The sequence below is a fragment of the Limanda limanda genome, chromosome 17 (genome assembly GCF_963576545.1).
Source record: "Limanda limanda chromosome 17, fLimLim1.1, whole genome shotgun sequence".
Lineage (NCBI taxonomy): Eukaryota > Metazoa > Chordata > Actinopteri > Pleuronectiformes > Pleuronectidae > Limanda > Limanda limanda.
The window spans coordinates 19,084,225-19,105,495 of record NC_083652.1 but is presented as its reverse complement, the minus strand read 5'-3'; the positions used below and the strand labels follow the sequence as shown (position 1 = coordinate 19,105,495).

General features: G+C 42.3%; 1 protein-coding gene across 2 annotated transcripts in view; it reads right to left on the bottom strand.

Annotated features, from left to right (window-relative positions):
- prkcab (protein kinase C, alpha, b) overlaps positions 1 to 21,271 on the bottom strand; it is a 77,093-nt gene that overhangs the window by 28,570 nt on the left and 27,252 nt on the right. For both annotated transcript variants that reach the window (XM_061089960.1, XM_061089959.1), the window contains exon 3: positions 19,871 to 19,953. In XM_061089960.1, coding sequence (XP_060945943.1) covers positions 19,871 to 19,953 — 83 coding nt within the window. The remainder of the gene's footprint in view (positions 1 to 19,870; positions 19,954 to 21,271) is intronic.

Below are 21,271 nucleotides of genomic sequence, written 5' to 3'. Positions count from 1 at the left end.
TGCAGGTAACAGGTACTGTATCTTGTTTACTGACAACACCTGTTTTCATGATATTACATCATATGAGAGCTGTGAGCTTGAGAAATGAACTTGTGAACAGAAGGTTACCAGCTTCATCCATGGACCGGACAAATCTGGATGAGCAAAATAAAAGTGAAGCCTCCTATGGATGCCTTGGAGTCAGGCCCGTAACCCTTTATGACCCTTTAACCCCCATCTGCTTCAGCTCAGAACTCAGAGACTGTGGTTGTACCGAGCAGCTCCCAGCTGAGAAGAAAATAACATGGAGATCTAAAATACTGACTCATTAAAAGAGGAGATAAGACTGTTACAAAGGTGCATGTGTGTCTTCACAATGAGAATCTGTCTTTATCAAAGGCTGCAAATGTGTCCAATTAGGAACAGTCAGGAATTAACTAAATATAAAAGCTTCAACAACATTATGCAGAAGAGGGACAAAAGCAACAAGACCTTTAGTGAGCAGGTGGAGCTATAAAAGGAGACACGCACAGAGTAATTGCTGCTTAAGGATTTCTTAAGTGTTCTTTCTCACTTCTCCTGTTTGCTACTGACACGTTGGACTCGGCTCAGCGGTGAATAATTACACAAGTCGTGTTACTGCACTGGATTTTCACATGGGGACGTTTTACCAGGACTCAAGCAAATTATTACTATTCTATCATAAAAGTTCAAGAAAACCAAGGAAACGTTTCCGCTCATCTATCACCTGCCTTCCCACAGCTTGGTTATTAAAGCTTTGACTTGAGAGAGAACCGGACGACTGGCCGGTAACATACCTGCGCATTAATCACTGCGACATCGCCATGGAAACCAAGGAGGACAGGCCCCAGGTGGCCATCTCGCTCTCGCCCTCTCACACACACGCATGTTCATGGACACACACACACACACACACACAGACACACACACACTCACACACAGAGCGTCCTATCCATAGGAACCACTCACAATTAAATTAGCTACCGATACTTTAAATCCCCCATTTATCATTTAAAACACATACATCTTATAAATCTCAGCCGTAGTTTAAAGTGTTTATTATGTTTTTGTCAGCAAGTATACAATCAAAGCATTTATAGGTCTCCTATGACAACATATATTATAACAATTCAATTTATTGCCATTCATTATTGGTGTATGCATCAGACTCCGTTTACGGGTGCCCCCTTGAGGAGTTACAGGTCAAGCTGATGTTTCCAGTTTACATATAATACAAAACACGATATAAACACAACATAGCCATGATTGGCATAATAAATAATAAATACTACAGAGATTAAAAACAGCAGCTAGAACCAGTAATGTAATTTTCTCAATTTGGTTAATGTGAGCATGGAATATGATTCAATATTTCAACTATATAAGCAGTGTGATTGCCACTGTGCCACTGTGCCACTCTAACTGTAATAACAACAAGAGTATTCAAGTAAAAGTAATAGCCTATAAATATATTAATACATTATAGAGTGTTTCTGCATCTTTAGAAACAGCCTATGAATGTAAATGTAGGTGGACTTCAAGTATGTTGCCCCAGACCAGAGCTAAAAGCAATATTATACATATATAAACAGAGTCATATATATATATATCCTACTGTGACTTAATAAAGTTGAACTCATGGCAGTTTGTGACGAGCTGGACAGTAATTTGAGCACGTGTTCGGCATCATTAAGCTCCCGATACTTTACACGTCCTTCGAGATCAGATCAGCTCACCCACAGTATTTGATAATAATCAACTCTTTGATAAATCCCTCAGTGTTGATGAGCACCAGGAGTGCAGCTTTACACAAGTGCTTATAGGCCGTGTGATGTCAATGAGCAAACAAACCGAGGAAATTGGAGAATGCACATCCAGCCTATGGAGTACATTAGAGAGATGGATCGCTAAAGCCCATAGAAGCAGGGGACTTAATTACACACATGGTAATCCTCTATAGCCATCTGTGAAAATAATGTGCTTGGAGGATGTTGGGGAGGTTGAAATTATATTTCGTGGCACAGCTGTTCGCCACATTTGGCAGGTGCCCGCCCGGTTGGACCATTTTATTCTTTAATTGGGTGGACAAAAATTGATTTGGGCAGGTTGATATCATTTGGGCCACTTTACCATCGGGGCTGTTTCCATTTAGAAAACACTTGAGGTGCTGAGGGAGGGACAAGAGGCAAACACACACGCATGAAGAGTTGTTATGGTTGGGTTTTTCAATATAATGAGTGGTTGCAGCGGTGGAGAAAAAGTATTTTACTCTAAAACCCCTGGAATTTATTTCAACAATAAAAGTTCAAAAGCAAACCTCCAATCAAAGAACTTTCATTCTGTGTAGTTGTCAGAACGTCCGATGGTGCAACTGTTAATCACAAATTTGATGAGTTAAACTTTAAGATTTGGGCCAAGTTGTAGCCCATATCCATGGCAACAATTCTAACCATGATTTAATTTCATCCATCCATCCTCTATCCCACTTATTCTTTAAGGGTCGCAGGTGATCTGGATCTAATCCCAGCTGACTTTGGGCTAGAAGCGGGTTACACCCTATGGTTACACCCTGGACTGGTGACCCAGCACGATGCAGGGCCAAAATATAGAGATCAATTTACTCTCACATATACACCTACTATCAGTATCCAACTAACCTAACGCCAGTCTGCATGTTGGCTCCTCTGGGAGGAAGCTTGAGAACCCGGAGAAAACCCACAGAGACATGCAAACACCAAACCGGGATTTGAACCAGCAATCTTCTTTTGATCTGAGGCGACTGTGCAACTTCCAGGATAAACCTCCTGTTGCCTGTAAAAGATTAAACCTGTTCATGTGAGTCAAGACTTTTAATGTGTAATTAATTATCATTTTTAGTTTTAACCATGATTAAGCCGTAACTCCTCAGGTTGTCCATATTCCCTAAAGTCAACGCAAAAATCTTTTTTGAGTCTCAGTAGCTCGCTTTAATTTTACCATATTGAATGGACAAGCCCTTCAGGGGTGAATAAAACCTAACAGCATGACTGCAGAGTTCCCAAATGTTAGAGCTAGATGTGTTAAATTATTAATTGTGCAAAACCAAATCTGTGTAGGAGGTTTTCCCCTGTTGTTGGAACTGTATCAGTGTGAGAAGGTTAGAGAGGACAATATGTGCTTCAGGCGGTACTGCTCTTCAACTCCTTGCATCACCAGCCCTAGAACGTTAGTCAACAACTGAGTCTTAGGCATGGTTCCCACAAATATGTCCATACAACTGTTATTGGTAACTCAAGTGTCTTTGGAATCAGAAAGCTTAGTTCTTGTGTGGTTATATTTTATATTTTCCTCACACATGAAGTGAGTTCAGTTGGACTTTAAGGTGTTTCCATCGTCTAAACATGTAAACAGATGTTCTGGCGTCCTCTGTCTTTCTGCCAGATTAAGTCTGTGTGTGTGTTGTGATGTCATGTGTCCTAAACCCTCTGACGTCAACAGTGTGTGTGTGTGTGTGTGTGTGTGTGTGTGTGTGTGTGTGTGTGTGTGTGTGTGGATTATGTCAGATGCCCTGTAGCTGGCAGAGAGACTGCTTTGGCCCCTGATGTTTCTGTCAAGCATCCAAACAGCAGACGATAACCACTATGCCACCTGATTGTGTGTGTGTACGTGTGTGTGTGTGTGTGTGTGTCTCAGTGTGTGTGTGCATGGCTGCAAACATGCGTCCCTTATTATTTACGTCTCGACAATTACATAAGGAACCCAGCTGTTCTCTGTTGCTTTGTCTTTCCTCAGTACAAGTGCTGAATATTCAGCTTTGCTCCTTCCACTGTCCGGAGTTACGCTAAGTTTACGACCCCATGCCCCCCCCCCCCCCCCCATCCCATACTGACTTAAAAGCTTTCAGATCTTGTCAGAGATACGTAGCTTTAGGATGAAGCGAAAAGATCAACAGCTGGCCCGTCAGAGGGCTGCTAATCCCAGAGGTGTTAGTGATATGGGAACATCCTCGTAAGGCTTATCCATACGTACCATACACTCTCATGATTACACAGAGAAAACATCAGTGATGATGGGATGAGACGTGTGGGTCTTAAATAAGATGAACCTTTGACCCCTGACTGTAAAACTCATCACAGATAAATGTGCAGTGATTCAGTGCAGCAAATACAAAATAAGCAGCAAATAGCAGGTTCACATTTCAGACTTTATATATACAATGTCGTTAGTAATATAATATCTTAATATCTTTGCAGCAACTCTTTGCAGGTGTAGTCTCTGTAGTACGATGGAGCATGAGGAATGCTTAAAGCCAATAAGAAAGTGAGATTTTGAGAATAAAGTTCAAAAGTCTGAAAATTTAAATGGAAAGAAAAACAACAGAAGTGACTGAAACTGATCGACTAAAAAGAGCAGTGAGTATGACTCAGTTGTTGTTCTTCTGATTGAATCATTGAGATCATTCACAGTGTATTTAAATACCTGCCTCTATCTGAGCATTTAATATAGAACAAATACAATATATAATTTCCAAATAGAACATCTGTCCACGCTGAGCATGATATCTATGACATCTGAATACTTTATCTAAGACCAATTCTCCAAATGACAAACAATTGTCATTACAACAATCATAATCATCATAGAATTTTCCCTTGAGACCTCCGACCAACTCTGACCTGACCTTTTAGCCTCAATAGACTTAATGTACAGGGCTATAATACACTCAAATACAGTATATATCCATATATATATGTTTATTCCCTCGCCATGGAAATCCTCATTAAAGAAATGTGCTCACAGTACCATTTAATTGTAATAAGATGTATGAGGTGGTAAACTGATAAAATAACGAGGACATTATGATGTGGTAGAAGACCCCTACATACGACACAACGACAAATAATTAACCCACTCATGACACAAATGTTTAATGACACCATCCTTGTGTACATGCATGATTACTTCACACATCACATTTTCATGTGGCGCGGCTGACCTGACAGATCATTTAATACGGCGGTGGCGTCTGCGCCGGCTTGATTGCGTCCAAGACATTTAGAGAATATTAGAGGTTTGGGGGTTTGGGTAGATCTATTCTCGTCGGACTGGGTGTCGCAGACATCGCTGACTAATGATCGCACGGGCTCGGCGGCTGCAGGAGGGATCAGTGACAGCTTAATGAGGCCAGAAGGCTTCTGTGCTTACAGAGATAGAGGGAGGAGGGTGGTGTGGAGGGAGATGCACAGGAAAAGGAAGGGTAAAAATGAACAGAAAAGAAAAAACAGACAAGAGCCAACTGGAGGAGAGACAAAGCGAAGGAATGAACAAAAAAACCGAGATAAAGTGCAGGGACCATGTAGTTAAATGAATGGAGAAGGTGTAAGGTGTCCCGGTGATGTCCTCCCACTCCTGACGTGTGTGTGTGTGTGTGTGTGTGTGTGTGTGTGTGTGTGTGTGTGTGTGTGTGTGTGTGTGTGTGTGTGTGTGTGTGTGTGCATGTGTATGAGGAGCATCCCCGACTGCTCTGTGCATTTAATTAATCGAAAAGTGACCACTCTAGCGGGAGCTTTTTTTTTTGCATCCATCTCATCCCCCTCCTCCTCCTCCTCCTCCTCTTGTGTTGGTGTGAGATGAGTCACCCACAGTAACAGTTAGGAAGGGCTGTCCCTCCTGTCGTCGCTGCTGGAGATGGGAGCTCTGTGGGGGGTGGGGCGGGGGGGGGGGTGAGGGGGGGTGGTGGTTAGGCCTGCCTCAGCACGTTCGCACCTAGAGACAGTCAGAGGAAGTTGGCAACCGACAGAGCGGAAAAGGGAGAAGGAGAGTGTGGATGAGTGAGGGACGGACATGTTTAATGATCAAATGTCTTTTTTCTATTTACCTTAAAATCACATGAAAAAAGAATCACTCTTGAGTTCACCTGTTTATAAGTTTGAAACCTGTTGTCATAGGCCACGTCAACCGAAATGCTGCTCATTCACTTTGAATGGGGTATACAGTACCCCCCCCCCTGAGCAAAACATATTCAAGGTGCACACCCAGGAGAGATAAAACACAAACACACATAGATGGACACACACAAGTTCACACTTTCTACCTAAATGCACCCTGGGGACTCAGGCCCAGGCCTTGGGACATTTATTTTTCTTTATATAGAGGAGTACATAAGGTTAAACTGATTTGTGAACCAGTGAGTGATGATAATGTGTGTGTGCGTGCGTGCATGTGTGTGCATGCTCGGAAGGAAGACAGGAGGAGAGGAGGTGACGTCCACAGTGAAGCAACACACACTGAGGTGGCTTTGTTACAGAGACAGAGGCAGAGGCAGACAGAGTGGAATCTCAGCCCTGGCGCCTCATGGAAACTGATGGCTCTGTTTCAGCTCTAGATTTACCTGATGGCTGCTTTTTCAGGTCGTGGGTGATAAAGTGCGGCAGTACTTCCAGAGGAAAAAACAAATCACAGCATTGGCATCACGCCGTGTACAGTGAACACTTCAACAAGTTGTCTCACTTTCCCAGAAGAAAAGCTGATACTGTAGGTGACACATCTCAGCCTGTTTTGGACGTCATCATGCACACGGGAGAGGAATGTGGATTCTTGGACTGGATATGCAGCAACAAACCGGTTACATCCCTTCCTCCTCCTGGTCTTCCTCCTCCTCCTCCCACCTCCCCAACTCTCCTGTGGTCCCTCCCCGGTGCTGACATTAAACATTGCGCTGCCGCGGCCTCCAGTCTGAGGAATAGGTCAGCTCCCTGGCTGCCGTCTGCCCGCAAACACACACTATTTACCAGCCTGCCACTACACACACATACACAGGCAGGCACGAGTAGCTACAGAGGTTCATGCACATACCCACTCATGCACACACACTCCAGGTGATCTGTGGGTGTATTAATCTGTCATAAAACTCTCATCTGATAAATTCAATGTCATTACTTGATTATCCTCAAGTGGTAACTAACATAATTTATGATTTTTTTTCCCTTAAAAGGTTTTGCAAATTAAGCTTGAGATTCACCAGCAAGCAACACAGAGGATTACTTTTCATTTACTCTGCTGCATACAAACAATATCGATTTTGAAACGGAAGGTTTGCATGTCACATCGTCAGAAAAAAATGTAGCTTTCTCACTAATTTGAGTGGAGGGCTCAGGGGTCTCCAAGCCTCGATCGTTTAAACTTTAACCATAAACTTAATTTTATAATACACACATTCATTGTGGATTAAAGTTCGTCCATGTAAATATTTCAGGAAGAACTGTAAGAGTGTGAACTCTAGGAAAAGCAAAGCTAACACAAGAGCGTTGATTTCTTCTGCTGACCAAATACTTAGTACACCAGAGGCTTGAGGCAGAGAGAGATTAAGAGTGAGTGTGTGTGTGTGAGTGTGTGTGTGTGTGTGTGTGTGTGTGTGTGTGTGTGTGTGTTATACAGCACGTCGAGCAGTGCATTTATGACAGCAAAGCAACTTTTCTGTCCCCGGTCAGTCTTTGCTGTTGCATTTGTGATGACTGAACGACAATGGAAGCAAACTGCAGGAGATGCAGGAAAGAAGTGATGAACTTGAGGAAAATAGTAAAGTATGAGGACCAGGGGGAGAGAGAGAGAGGGAGGAAAGAAAGGAGGAATGGATGGAGCAACGATTGGCACAGGTCCAATGTTATAATTTTGCAGATTTTACCCGGGATTCAGAAACTCGACCCACTGCGCTGAGCTCAATCCATTTTCATTATGAGGAAATCAAACTAAAATCCAAAATACCAAAGAGCCAAAGACAGTGGCATTTAAATGAAACTCCCTTTGTTATCCACAAACTCTGTGCACTCCAACGTATTGTTATGCACATTAATCATCGATGACACAACCTAATTTGCGCTTTATGAAATTAGGCTCAGCAGTGAGGTGTTGTTCATGAGCAGCCATTAAGTTTCTGAATCAGGTTAGGCTCTGCGGTGCGCTTCCTCATCTCAAACACTTCCCATCAGGACACTCCGAAGTCTGTCACCCGCTGAGGGTGCATGTTTTATGACTATTCATCTTCTACACTTCACCTCAGCGGGAAGCGGGATGTGGCACCATCGTTAGTCTGTCGGCCCTAAATGAGCTTCCACTCATTCAGCAATTAGACCCAGCAATGAGTGCTTGTGTGTCTGGAAGGAATAAAGACAGAGAAAGCGCCTTGTACATGAAGCACGAAGCTAAAGATGCAGTTGTCGTGTTGTTAAGGATCATGCAATTTAACACCTTTCAATCAGGTGAGCTGACTGTGTATGGAGGGATGAGTGCAAGGTTTTTTGGTGTAACATTAAATATTAAATTATTACTTAAGAGACTCAAAGTTCAACTGGTATTAGCCACTCAGGCCAGTTAGTGTGGGGAGAGGAAAACATGTCAGGGAGGCTAAGAGTTCACCTTTCTGAGCAACTCTTCAGTAACACTGCACCAACAAGCACCGGCTCAGACTGACATTTCTGGGGCAGCTACCAGCGTGTGTGTGTGTGTGTGTGTGTGTGTGTGTGTGTGTGTGTGTGTGTGTGTGTACCTGACAGAGAGATGCACCCTAAGATTTGGTCCAAAACCAGTAGACTTTACATTAATAATGGGCTGAATTCATGTGTGACAGGTTCCTCAGACCACGGCCCAGACTAAACGACCAAATCCAGGGGTCTCAGTCGGGATCAAATTGAACCAAGGTTGGGTTTGTGTGAAACATTCAGACCAATTACTTACTGGTCTCTTCAGAATCGCAGTTGCCAAGGCTTGCATGGTTACTATTGTCTATATTGTTAAAGGACAAGGACTTTCATTTAGCGGGATTGAGCTCGTGTCTAGTACTGCTCTCCCTTAATTTCCTCCATTCAAACAGAAAGTCCTCGACAGTAGCCATTGAACTGACAACACTCCTTCGTCTGCCTCTTTCCAGGGCATCCTAAGGTGTTCCCCTCCCAGATGGGTTATGCAATCTCTCCATCATGTTCAGGGTCCCTCCCTTTGTCTCTGACCATATGGACGAACCCAGTCTACCTCCACAGGGACGCATCCATGTGGCATCGTAATTCAACCCCCGAACCACCTGCTCTCACTTTTTTTTAGCCCCTTTCTGACCTGTCCTGTCCTGTGATGCGCTATTTCCTTCCTTCTGTCTCGACACAAAATCTACAATACTTCCAGCGCTACACAAATCTGCCTCGGGTGTTTACCAACAGACCATCCTAATACTACCATTCTGTTGACTTCCAGAGACATTGTCAACCTAATCTCATTGTCATTGAATATGCAACACAAGGAAGAAATGCTTCAATAGTTCATCTGTATAAAATTAACACATTTTATATCATATTATATTATATTATACTGCATTACATTGCATATTGCAATTTGACACTGTTCACTGTTTTGCATTTTGCATTTCACTTTTGACTTCACTTTTTATATCTTTTATATATTTTTATATAGATATGTTTATGTCTAAATAAATGTTACTTTGTATAAATATTAGAAAAAGTGAGTAAATAAGAAGTAAATAGTGAGTATATACATATTGTTTTTTATTGTTTTTCTTATGTGTGGTGTATTTATTCTATTTTTTTGTGTTTCTATGTTCATTGTATGCACCAATAACCAGAGCAAATTCCAGGTAGGTGAAAACCTACTTGGCAATAAATAACTTCTGATTCTGATTCTGATTCTGATTCTGAAACAAAACACAGATCTCTTACAGATGTTTGTTGCAGCTTTATTTAAAATAGGAAGGCACGGATTTTATTAAATCAGTTCATCGATTAAATAGTTTCTCCAGCCCTGACAGACTTATATGTGATGTTTCTGCTTTCAAACTAAAACTTGAGTTTGAAAATAAATTTACAAAAGCCTCCCTACAACCCTGGAAAGGATAAGTTGTACACTACAGACACGTAGGACGGATGGACGAAGAAGTGTCTTTGTTGACCGAAAAGAGGAAAGAGGGGACCAAGTGTTCTGATAACTCCTACAAATGAGGAGAGAGAGCAGATGTAACTGGAGAAGAGGGAACACACACACACACACACACACACACACACACACACACACACACACACACACACACACACACACACACACACACACACACACACACACACACACACACACACCATACGGAGCAGCAGAATGTGGAGAACACACCAACACTGGCATCCAACAGTGCGACTTGCACATGTACAAGGACACAAGAGTGATCAGGCTCCATGTACGTCATCATCTGACCATCTCTACAGGAACTGTCTGTGCACGTCGGCCACTCACAGGTCACTCGGTCTCCTCCTGCTCCTCTCAGGCTGTGCTCATTGGCCTGATTACCGCTCCTCCTCTTGTTCATCACAGCCCAGCAGGGATTGGCCTTTTGACACACACAACATACTACAAACCACACTCTCCTCCTCCTCTTCTTCTCCCTGCCTATGACACATGGCCCTAATTTTCTCCTCCATCGTCCCTGCAGGCTGAAAGCCCTCCAGCTGCCAGACTTCTCCCTTTGCTCTACTTTTGGTTCTTGAGGGTTTATGCAGAGGGAGGTGACAACCTTGTACATTTTCCTCTTCTGTTTAACCATCTTTGCTCAATTTCCATGTGCTAGTCTGTACTTCACATGACCAACTGGCCCTCCCCCTAAAACGTCTTCTTCTCCTCCTCCTCCTCCGACCACCATCTCCCTTCTCCTCTGTCCTCATTATCCACTCCTCCTCCCACTCCTCCCAGATTCTTTTTAAGACCAGGATGTCATGTGCAGCAACTCACTGTTCTTTTCCCCAGGAGAAGATTCACTAAATTCCTCTTAATTTAATAAAACTTTGAAGGGAACTCAATGCCCTGACCTCATATTTGCCTCCTGCCTTATCTTGATGTCTCAGTTCTCCCTTCATGGTCTCACTGTATTTTCCTGCATGTCTGGGCACATTATGAATCTAAAAGGAGGGAATGTATTCTCATCCAAACATGACCTACTCCCTTTAATTAACATTTCAGGAGGAAGTTGGACATAATTGGCATGCGGGGCATGTTGCTCAGCACAATGAAGCTTTATCTGCGCTGAAATATTATCCATTTATCTTGGAGATGATAATTACGCTGCATAAAATAAGGCATTGGTCACACTGTGAGGCTTTAATAGGAATGCAGAGGAAACGCTTCTGCATTAGCTCTTTTTAACCAAAAAACAACATTTGAAACAGTGTCCGTGTGTAACATACCGGCTGTGTGGGCTTAGAACCAGCCCGCGGCTTTAATTATGGCAAAGTCCAATGATATTACTTTGCTTTCTGCTCCGCTCATAATTCACTATCATTTTTTAACTATATTACCACCGGAACAGTCTGACCCCAGTGTTCTGCTGAAGCTCTACTAACTTTTCTCCCTTTTTTTTAAATTGCCTCACACTTGTGTCTTCATCCCCGGCTCCCTCTCCTCTTCAAGTCTTTGGGATTTATTTAGACACAGGGCTTCTGTCATTGTCGGCCTACGAGTGGATTTTAATGAGGCACGCTGTTAATAACATCCACTCATCACACATGTTGCGAAGCACACACACGCATATAAACATATTAACGTACAAACACACATAGTGGGGTTATGTAATCACTCTATTAAACATATTTCAAGAGCAAAGCACGCAGAGGGAAGTGTAGGAGACAGTTGGTGTTGGAGGCTGTTATGAAAATATGTTGGTACAGAGAAAACATAGTTGTTGTTTTTTTACAATTTTCTAATATTAGTTTTTTGTCAACACAATGGTCAGCGCAGGTCAACAAATTTGATATTTTTCGACTCAATGAGGAATTGATCGATGAAAAAATTGACAGATTGCTTGATAAAATGAAAAATATTGTTGGTTAAAGTCCTTCCAGCAAATCTAGTCCGAGGCGAGTCGACAACAAAATGCCAGCTGTGAGAGGCAAACTGCTGATTATTGGCCCACACGACTCAGACCTTCTAAACTGTGCCCCACCCACTGATGTGGCGGAGCGGCGCTGCTGTAACCGAGCCAGGCGTTTGCAGAAGTCAGCTGGTGGCTGCGCTTCTGTACAGACGCCCCACTGGGTGTGTTTTGCTAAGGTGGCCATTTTCCGACGCCATTGTAGCTGGGTGACAGATAATTAGGGCAGGGAGACCTGAGGCGAGGAGAGGAGGACTGCGAGTGAGAGCCGACAGAGTGTTTTCCCTTTTCTCTGCAGCGCAGCCTGGGGACAGTCAGGCAAACGGCGTTCTTCACACTCCAGCATTGAGACGTGCCGCATTTAAGGGACGTGTGATGTTTTCATTTGCACACCCCATCAACCACACTAAAAAGAGATCATCTGACAGCGAGTGTATTCTGTCCCCGTGCACCACTCACACTCAGGCAGAGGCATGAACATGGCAGGGATAAAAATAAACAGGATTTGTTTACAGTAGAAGATGAGTTCAAGTTTTCTGTGTAATCATTGATGTCACAGTTCTCTCCTGTTTATATGAATGTGTCACACAAATTACGGACACATTGTTTTCACCTGCAGTTAGTGACGGTTCCCAGTGTCTGGGAACCGTCACTGACTGCAGGTGAAAACAATGTGTCCCCTACATGCGCAAATCTTCATTTACTATCTAACTCACTAACGCACTGGCTTATGTAACTAGGCATTAGGCCCATAACTGCAGATTGCAATTTGATATCTGTAATTGAATCAGCAGCTTATGTAATCACTCAGATTTCTCCAGCTGTTCCAACATCTGAGATTTGCGAAGGTATTGACGGTTGTAGCAGGAATTTTCATGCACATATTCGTATCACATTACGTGTAAAAAGAAAATAGAGTACAACAGTATAAAATATATGATGACCTAAACCTGCCTCATCTGTAATTACTTTTTAACCTTAATAATTATTGAGGTGGAAAAGAAATTCATGTGGATATTGACTTTGAATTTCTACAGCTTTAATACTGTTGAAACAGTGGAAACACTATATTTCCACCCATGAAGAGCAGTGTGTGTGAAATGACCAGAGGCCGTGTCAGCCTGGGACATCTGGTGAGCCTGAAGTCATGTTGCTTACTACTCAACAGTCAGACAGATTGTGATTTTTGGCTGAAGAGCTGCGTCATGCCCACAGCCCCTCAGTGCAGCCATTTGACATAATCTAATCTAAAGAACTGATCTGCTCCTCTGGGTTAATGACACACAGACGGGCTTTCATCTGCTCAGCTATACTCTCTGACTTACTGTACATATTGTATAGGTTACCACAAGTTACTTCATCGTCTCTGGCTGCTTATCATTTGCACTGTGTTTTGCAAGGAGCGCTTGAACGGGGTTTGACTCTCTAATCTGTAATCTGCTCTCGGTGCATTTCGGCATTAACATGTGGAGAGATTTGACATTGTGTAAGCTGCTGAATCGGCCGTGTTATTGCGCGAGCTCGCCCAGCTGTTGCAGCAGGTTGGAGAGCTGAGCTGCTGGGAGGGGAATGGCTCCAGACTGGCACAGCAATGGTGCAGGACGCCACAGGAAATGAGGACTGGTTTGCTAACAAGGCCGGGCCGACGCTACGAAGGAACTTTGCTGAATCCATGATACCTGTGCAGGAGGAAGCCACTGATATCTGAGTTTGAAAGTGAAGTTATTCAGACAAGCATATAATAATCACCTACATGGTGATTTTACAATGACAACAAAACAAACATACTTGGCAATGTTTGAAAGTTATTCAGTCAAGCAATTTGCTACATGGCTACATTTTAAGGTCCAGTGTGTAAGATTTAGATGAAACGGATCTATTGGCAGATATTGAATATAGAATAATCCTGTAGATGCTTTCACTAGCGTGTTTCCCCTGAATTGTATGAATTTTTATTTTATTTACCCGAGAATGGGCCCTTTATATTTAAATACTTTATATTTACAGGGAGCGGGTCCTCTCTACGGAGGCTGCCATGTTTTTTACAGTACTCCAAACTGGACGTACTTAACACCTGTTGTTTTTATGACAACTGAAGGCTACCACAGCTTCACCTTCATGTTTGCAAGGGGAGGGTGGGGTGAGGGGTATTCAGCTGCAACATGCAACTTCACCACTAGATGTCCCGAATTTCTACACACTGAACCTTTAAGTGAAGGCTGACAAAGTAAGTGAAAGATACATCCCCGGAGCTGCACTGATGCCCGGTAACCACGTCAGAACCGAGGCTGAAAAAACAAAGCAGCGTTCAGCAGTCACAGCTGCCGACAGCAGGACGAGGAGGCAGAAGGAACAAGGGATTTGCAGTGTTTCACCTCTCCACCTGACAATGTGTCAAAGTGATGCAGAAGCATGCAGGAACTCAACAGCTTTCATCTGAGTCACTGTGATGCTTTGTGTTTCAGTGCAGGTTGACGGTAGGCAGATGACAGCTGACAGGTACTGACACCAGGCAATAAACCAGCCAGCAATCCTGTTTTTCTGCACAAATAAGTGGGACATCAACAATATGAGTTCCCCTGGGGAATCAGGCTCGCTTTGAGTATTTATGAGCACATAATCGTGTCATATTTGTCTCAGAAAAGCAGCAGTGATATATATTAGGAAAAATTAGCTAAATGCAGCTAAATAAACTAGCCAATGGTGGGAGCAAGTAAATCAACCAGCAGGACATGTGGCCGTGTGTTGCTCACAAGAATCTTTTCTCTGCCTCTTTCTCTTTGTGGGAGAATAATACTGCACAAGAGATGGACACAGTAGAAACATTTACATTGACAGCAATGTTCCAATATTAACCCATATAGTCTGAATAAGACACTGCCATGTAAACAGCCTTTTGTGATTACCTACATCTGAATAAGATCATACTCTGAATTAGCAATAGACCAATAAAGGCATGTGGATTGTTCTGATCTTAGACATCAGTATGTATTAATTACATGATGGCATCCTAATGGAGTTTTCAAATCATTTTCTGTTTACATATGTTTACATGTATTACCTCATGGAATTGCAATTTCACTGAAATATAGTCAGATCCTCTAATCCTCATGGGGTACCTGTGTTGGAAAACCCCAAAACAGATATTCGCTGTGGAGTCCCATAGATGCATTGAAGCCCCTCCCCCAAACAAAATATATTCAGGACAGCTCTGAAAAAGAGTCCTCAAAAAGAATTTTCCTCATTATTCTCAATAAATGTCAGCAGCTCACTAAATCCCCAGAGTATGTCAAAGATGTCATAAGTCCGGTGAAGCAATAACACGTGATGAATAAAACACATGGAGCTGGATGAAAAAAAGAAAAGCCATCTTTAAACCACACTCTGCAGCAGTGTTGATAATGAACAGGGCAAAAGACAGATGGCAGGAAAGAGGATTTGCCAAAGAGAGTAACGGCAATATAAGCATGTAAAGCATAGTCTGTCCGTGTCACACTAATCAAATCGGTCACTGCAATGAAGTCATATCAACCCCCCCCACACACAAAAAAACAAAACAGACAGGAGGTTCTCAAAGAGACTTGATCTGGTTAGAGATATTGGCCCATTGTGCTGATGTAAAGTTGACTGTGAAAGCCATATTGTTTCTCTATGGATGAGTCACCTTCATTCACTGGTTCCAGAGAGATCCTTGACTGACAATACAGCACTATTTACCACCTACGCATCACTACGTGTTGAATGAGAAACAGAGAGGGAGAGGAGAGAGAGAGAGGAGAGAGGGAGAGAGGGAGAGAGGGAGAGAGGGAGAGAGAGAGAACTTTTCACTCAAATGCTAATGTGCACATCTCTCCCTCTCCATCTCTTCTCCATGTTGTTCTGTGAGTGGATCAAAGCATTTGCCGGACAGATAACGCCATTCACACACCAAGGCGGATACAATGGGGGGTAGAGGGTGTATGTGTGTGTGTGTATGTGTGTGTGTGTGTGTGTGTGTGTGTGTGTGTGTGTGTGTGTGTGTGTGTGTGTGTGTGTGTTTTTGCTCGCTTTTGATACCTGTTCAGAACCTTTTCGAGCATAAACATTGGAACAGTGGACCTCACGAGGACCAAAGCTCAGTCCTAATGACACAAAATTCATTTCTGAGGTCCTGGTTAAGGTTAGAGGTAATATGAATATGAATCGTGGTTAGGTAAGGGTTTTCGGCATGAATTTGTCAGGGTTAAGTTTAGGGTTATGGTTTTGGCTGTCCACAATCAATACAATTCCTTACAAGGTCCTACTGAGAATAGCTGCGCAAACCTGTGTGTGTGTGTGTGTGTGTGCAAGTGAGTGAGAGAGAGAAAGAGAAAGAAAGAGAGAGAAAGAGTAAGAATGTCTCTCCATCCAAGCTCCAAGCCAAGTTCAAAGAGTCACAGCGTAGACTCAGATGCTGAGGGGCAGAGATGGAGGAGTGAAGATGGAAGGAAGGACGGAGGGATGGAGCGATAGGTGTCCGTGACTCACTCACTCACTCTGAGGCCGGACACAAAAGAGAAAAAAGCAAGTTTCACTCGCACTTCTCCGAAACCTGAGTCCCTGCTCAGCGGTTCTCTCTGAATTCAAAACATAAAACCATGTTTATTAATAAATCATGGATACCAAACCACGTAGCTTGGTCTAAAATACATATTTTTGCTGTTGGACCGGCTCCTGTTGGTCGCAATAGTATTCAGGCAGTGAATGCAACACAGAATTTAATTCATTATTAAATACTTAATTTATCAAACCTCATGCCTCATGTGTAACACTGAACTTAGTAATATTTTCGGGCTAATTAGCCTACAGAACTTGGTGCTAATTCTAAAAGACTAAATCTAAATTGTTATGGATTATCTATATACCTATTTATATACCTAAAGCAAATTGCATGAGACCATTCTTGGACATATCCTAGTAATTAACAGGAAATACCACATCATTTTAGGGGAAATTTAAAATAACCTTTTCTGGAAGTTAGCTGTTAAACGCCTGTAAAATGAAGCAATACCATAATTTTCAATATTGATTATCGATTTTCTCGATCAACCCATCAATCAATATTTTGTTCTACAAAAATATCTGAAAGCGGGGTCCTTAAGGCCGATGAGGTCATGTTAATATGTTCCCGCACCACCTCTTTCCTGAATGTTTCAGAAATGTTCCCATTGTTGTGAACGTGTCTGACCCGGATGATCTCTCGCTACGTTAATGTTCTTCAATGGCAAAGTGAGAGTCCATGTCAGAAAACGGCTCATGTGATACACTGGCAATCTTTCCAGGGTGTACCACAGCTTTTGTCCAATGACAACTGGGATTGACACCCCAACCATGAAAGGTTAAGCAATTTAGCCAATGGAGGGTTTCTCCACAAAGTTATGTTTGTGTGTGTGTGTGTGTTTTTCAGATTCATAGAGTCATGGATTTATTGAGAATAAGCAGAATACAGTAAGATAGATAGATAGATAGATAGATAGATAGATAGATAGATAGATAGATAGATAGATAGATAGATAGATAGATAGATAGATAGATAGATAGATAGATAGATAGATAGATAGATAGATAGATAGATAGATAGATAGATAGATAGATAGATAGATAGATAGATAGATAGATAGATAGATAGATAGATAGATAGATAGATAGATAGATAGATAGATAGATAGATAGATAGATAGATAGATAGATAGATAGATAGATAGATAGATAGATAGATAGATAGATAGATAGATAGATAGATAGATAGATAGATAGAGTACTTTATTCATCTTTATTCATCCCCGAAGGCAAACTATTGTTATTCTGAAAAAGTGTGAAAAACTGACTGGAAATAAAAGAAAGAAAAGAGCTGGTTGTGCATTGGCTAATCCCATATCAACATTTGGAATTCAAAGAGGTCCCTCCCCAATGTATTCACTCTGTGCCAAAGCAAAAGCCAGTGTGTAGATAATGAGCCACAGAAACAGGCAGATCAAAATGTACAATGGGCAGTCGAAGCCAGTGATGTAGGGTCTGTGCGTTTGTGTGTGTGTGTATTTGTACTTATATCTTTGTTAGGACCATTTTTACGTTCGGTCTTATGGAGACAGGACACTTTTGCCAATCCCCCTTTTTTTATTGGGCTGTTTGAGGGTTAAGACTTGTTTTTAGGGTTAGAATTGGGTGTAGATGAGGGTTAGACATTTAGTTGTGATGGTTACGGTTAAGCCAAGGAGCTTGGGAACACGAGTTTCCGCACTAAGATAGAAGTACAAATAAGTTTACATAAGAGAAAGGGAATAAATAAATAAAAGAAGAGAAGAAAGACAGAGAATTGTGATGCGGCTGGGAAGATGGACAGAGAGAGCAGAGGTACGGCGTGGTTAAATAACAAGAAGGTAGCCTAGCAGTGATGAAGTGATAAAATGAAAAATAGGTCAAGAATAATGAGCCTTTAAAAGACGACACAAAGATGAAGAGAAGCCAATACAGAGCCACAGCTTTGATATAGATTGATAAAACACCAGGCGTCACTATTAAAGTGTGCTCTTGATCAACTGGGATGCTGCAAAAGCATCACTAAACTGCATTGACTTTCTGTCCATTTAACACATTGGATTGACTCTTGAACATATTTAATGAAGAGACGCTGGAAATCACTGTGAGGAGTCCCGTGATTAGAGTTAATCAAGTGTATCAGACAATTCAGATGCTAAAAACACAGATTTTGATGTTGCCTCTGTGTAAACATGAGAGAATAGTGTTGTGGGCATGTTTCTCCATATTAATTGGCTTAGCAAGGGAATATTCATTAGTTGGTATTTCAGTCTGATGAAGAGTGAGGATATAGTGTTTAATTGGCTTTCTGTGTTTGTAAATGTGGAGTGGAGATTGCAGAGAGTAGCGATTTACAAGTGTTCCGATACCAGCAGTGGGAATTACTCAGATACTGACGAAAATGGTTGGGCAACGGGGATTACACAAATCTATTAAAACGACCCAAGAACACGTTTTTAAATTTTAATGGTTTCACACATACAAACGGCAATCAATTCTTATAAGTACTTATACTACTGAACCGCCACTGGCTAGTACTGTTTGAAGAGCGGCGAAGAAGAAGTGATTTCTGGTAGCGTAGTCAGAGCTAGATAAAATGTCAACAATTTCAGGAACTGGAAGGAAAACGGCGACGTGTATGCATGAAAGACTTCCGTTGCGAGGGGTGGCTCTAGCGTTGCCATAACAACACTAGCAATAGGCCATACCATACGACAATGAATAACATCGGATCGGTTCTCTGCATCAGCCAATACGTGCAGTCGAGGTATCGGAATAAGTAACAGGAAGAGAAAAGGTTTCTGAGCATCTCTGCTACTGATGAGACGACACAAAGGCTTGTCCTCTAAATGTGAGCATGGATATAGTGTTTCTGGTTTACTTCCTTTGCTGATGCGTGTTTGAAATAAACAGACACCATGTGCATGTTGCAGCTGTGCTTAACCTCCTCTCTTATCTAACCAAGGACAGATCTCTTTCCTGACCGGAGGGAAGAGGAGAGCGAGGCTCAACTTTTACAGCAGGTTCACACGTGGACCCCAAACAAAGATATTCCACCTGGAGGGACCACAGAGGTCAGACTCCAACACGGATAAAACATCACCACTTTGCCCCTGACAGCATCGCATTAGCTGGGGGGACAGAGAAGAGGCTGATGAGGGACGATGTAATCGAACCTGACGCATGGATGCCACAAACCTGCTGATACAAATCAATATGGTGATATATTGCTATATGCTCGTCTCATAACATATTATTGATTGAAATGGCGTAGAGATGAGAGAAGCAAACGAGCGACACCCTATAATCTTGTATCCCTGTAATTGTAACATCTCTTTGTGTACTGAGGGATGTCCTCAGGTGTCTGGACATTTGGAGAAAAGGCTGAAAGGAGAGGTTGTGTATAAAGTTTCAACTTACGTCTGTGTCAGGGCCCTTGTCGGCTCCGGGACAGGAGAAGGTGACAAACTCATGGCAGCGTTTGTGTACCACAAAACAACACACTAAGAGGAAAGAGAGAGAGAGAAGAGAGTTTATAATACAACATTGTGAACGGTTCGTCTCATTTTGTATCACAAAGTATTACATCCTTCTGTCAAGTATTTTATGCAAGTTGTCTGACAAAGGGACAATTATTATCAAATGATTCTTAGAATGAGTCGAAGCCTGTCCCATATGGACTCATGAGAAAATTGAAACAGATAAACAGACTCACACACGTGTGCACCCACACTCACACCCACACAAATAATGTCACTGTGTTCTGCAGCCCTCAGCTCTTTAAAATCTGTTAGGTTGACTGGGATTGCATCATTGTCTCCCACTGAACTTGTCCAAAGTTTCACAATGCGTGACACGACTGACACGACACCTGATGCTGCTGTCACATGGGCTACGGTGGCATTTACATTCGAACCCTTCCGCAGATTTTGGGAGGGAAAAGTGTGGGCATCTGCGACAGCCAGAGCACAAGCCGACTCTCTCCGACTCGCACTCTGTGTATCCAACTGTATTCTCTCCTGCCATTAGTTGAAATTCCTCTTTCTTTCTTTGTCATTCTCACACAATCTGTCTGTGTCTCTCATTGTCAATCTGGCGGCTTGTTCATTTGCACTTCTGTGCTCTACCACCCTCGTGTTTGTGTGGATTTCTGTCTCTAACTCTGCCAGCTACGTCGCAGTTGCCAGAAAATTTGACGGGCACTGGTTAAACGGGAGAAATTAGTTTACTGAGAAGTCCAAAGGAACAGCAGGGGATTGGACTGTCAATTCAAAAGGCTTTATTGTTTCAAGATGCTCAGTTAGATTTATGATAGATAGATGGGTGATTGGAATGATGAATTCTGAGGCAGTAGCAGTTTAGACCTCAAGTACAAATCCATTAATTTGAGTAATAAAAAGGAAATTAGGCAGAGAGTGAGAAGGGGGTTGCTAAGCTCATCAAAATAATAACACTTGTTAATCTAAGCTCTATTGTTGACGTCTGAACCGTTTGTTTTTGCACAATGTGCATTTTAAAAATGACAGAGTCAGTCTGAGTTCTACGTACAGGTAGAACCCACTGTGTGAAATACCTTAAAGCTTTATCTAGATCTGACTAACATTACTCTACTGGAAATCACTTCCTCTTCGCTGCTCTAAAACAGGTACTTGTCAGTGAAGTGATTTCTGGGACAAGGAAATTGCAGTTATACTTTTGCAATTTACTTTTAAGATGTTGTATCAGATCGGTACATATGAACATGCCATCAAATCAAATATACTTCATTGTTCCCATGGGGAAATCTTTCTTGGGCCACAGAGAACAGGACATTGTGCAACA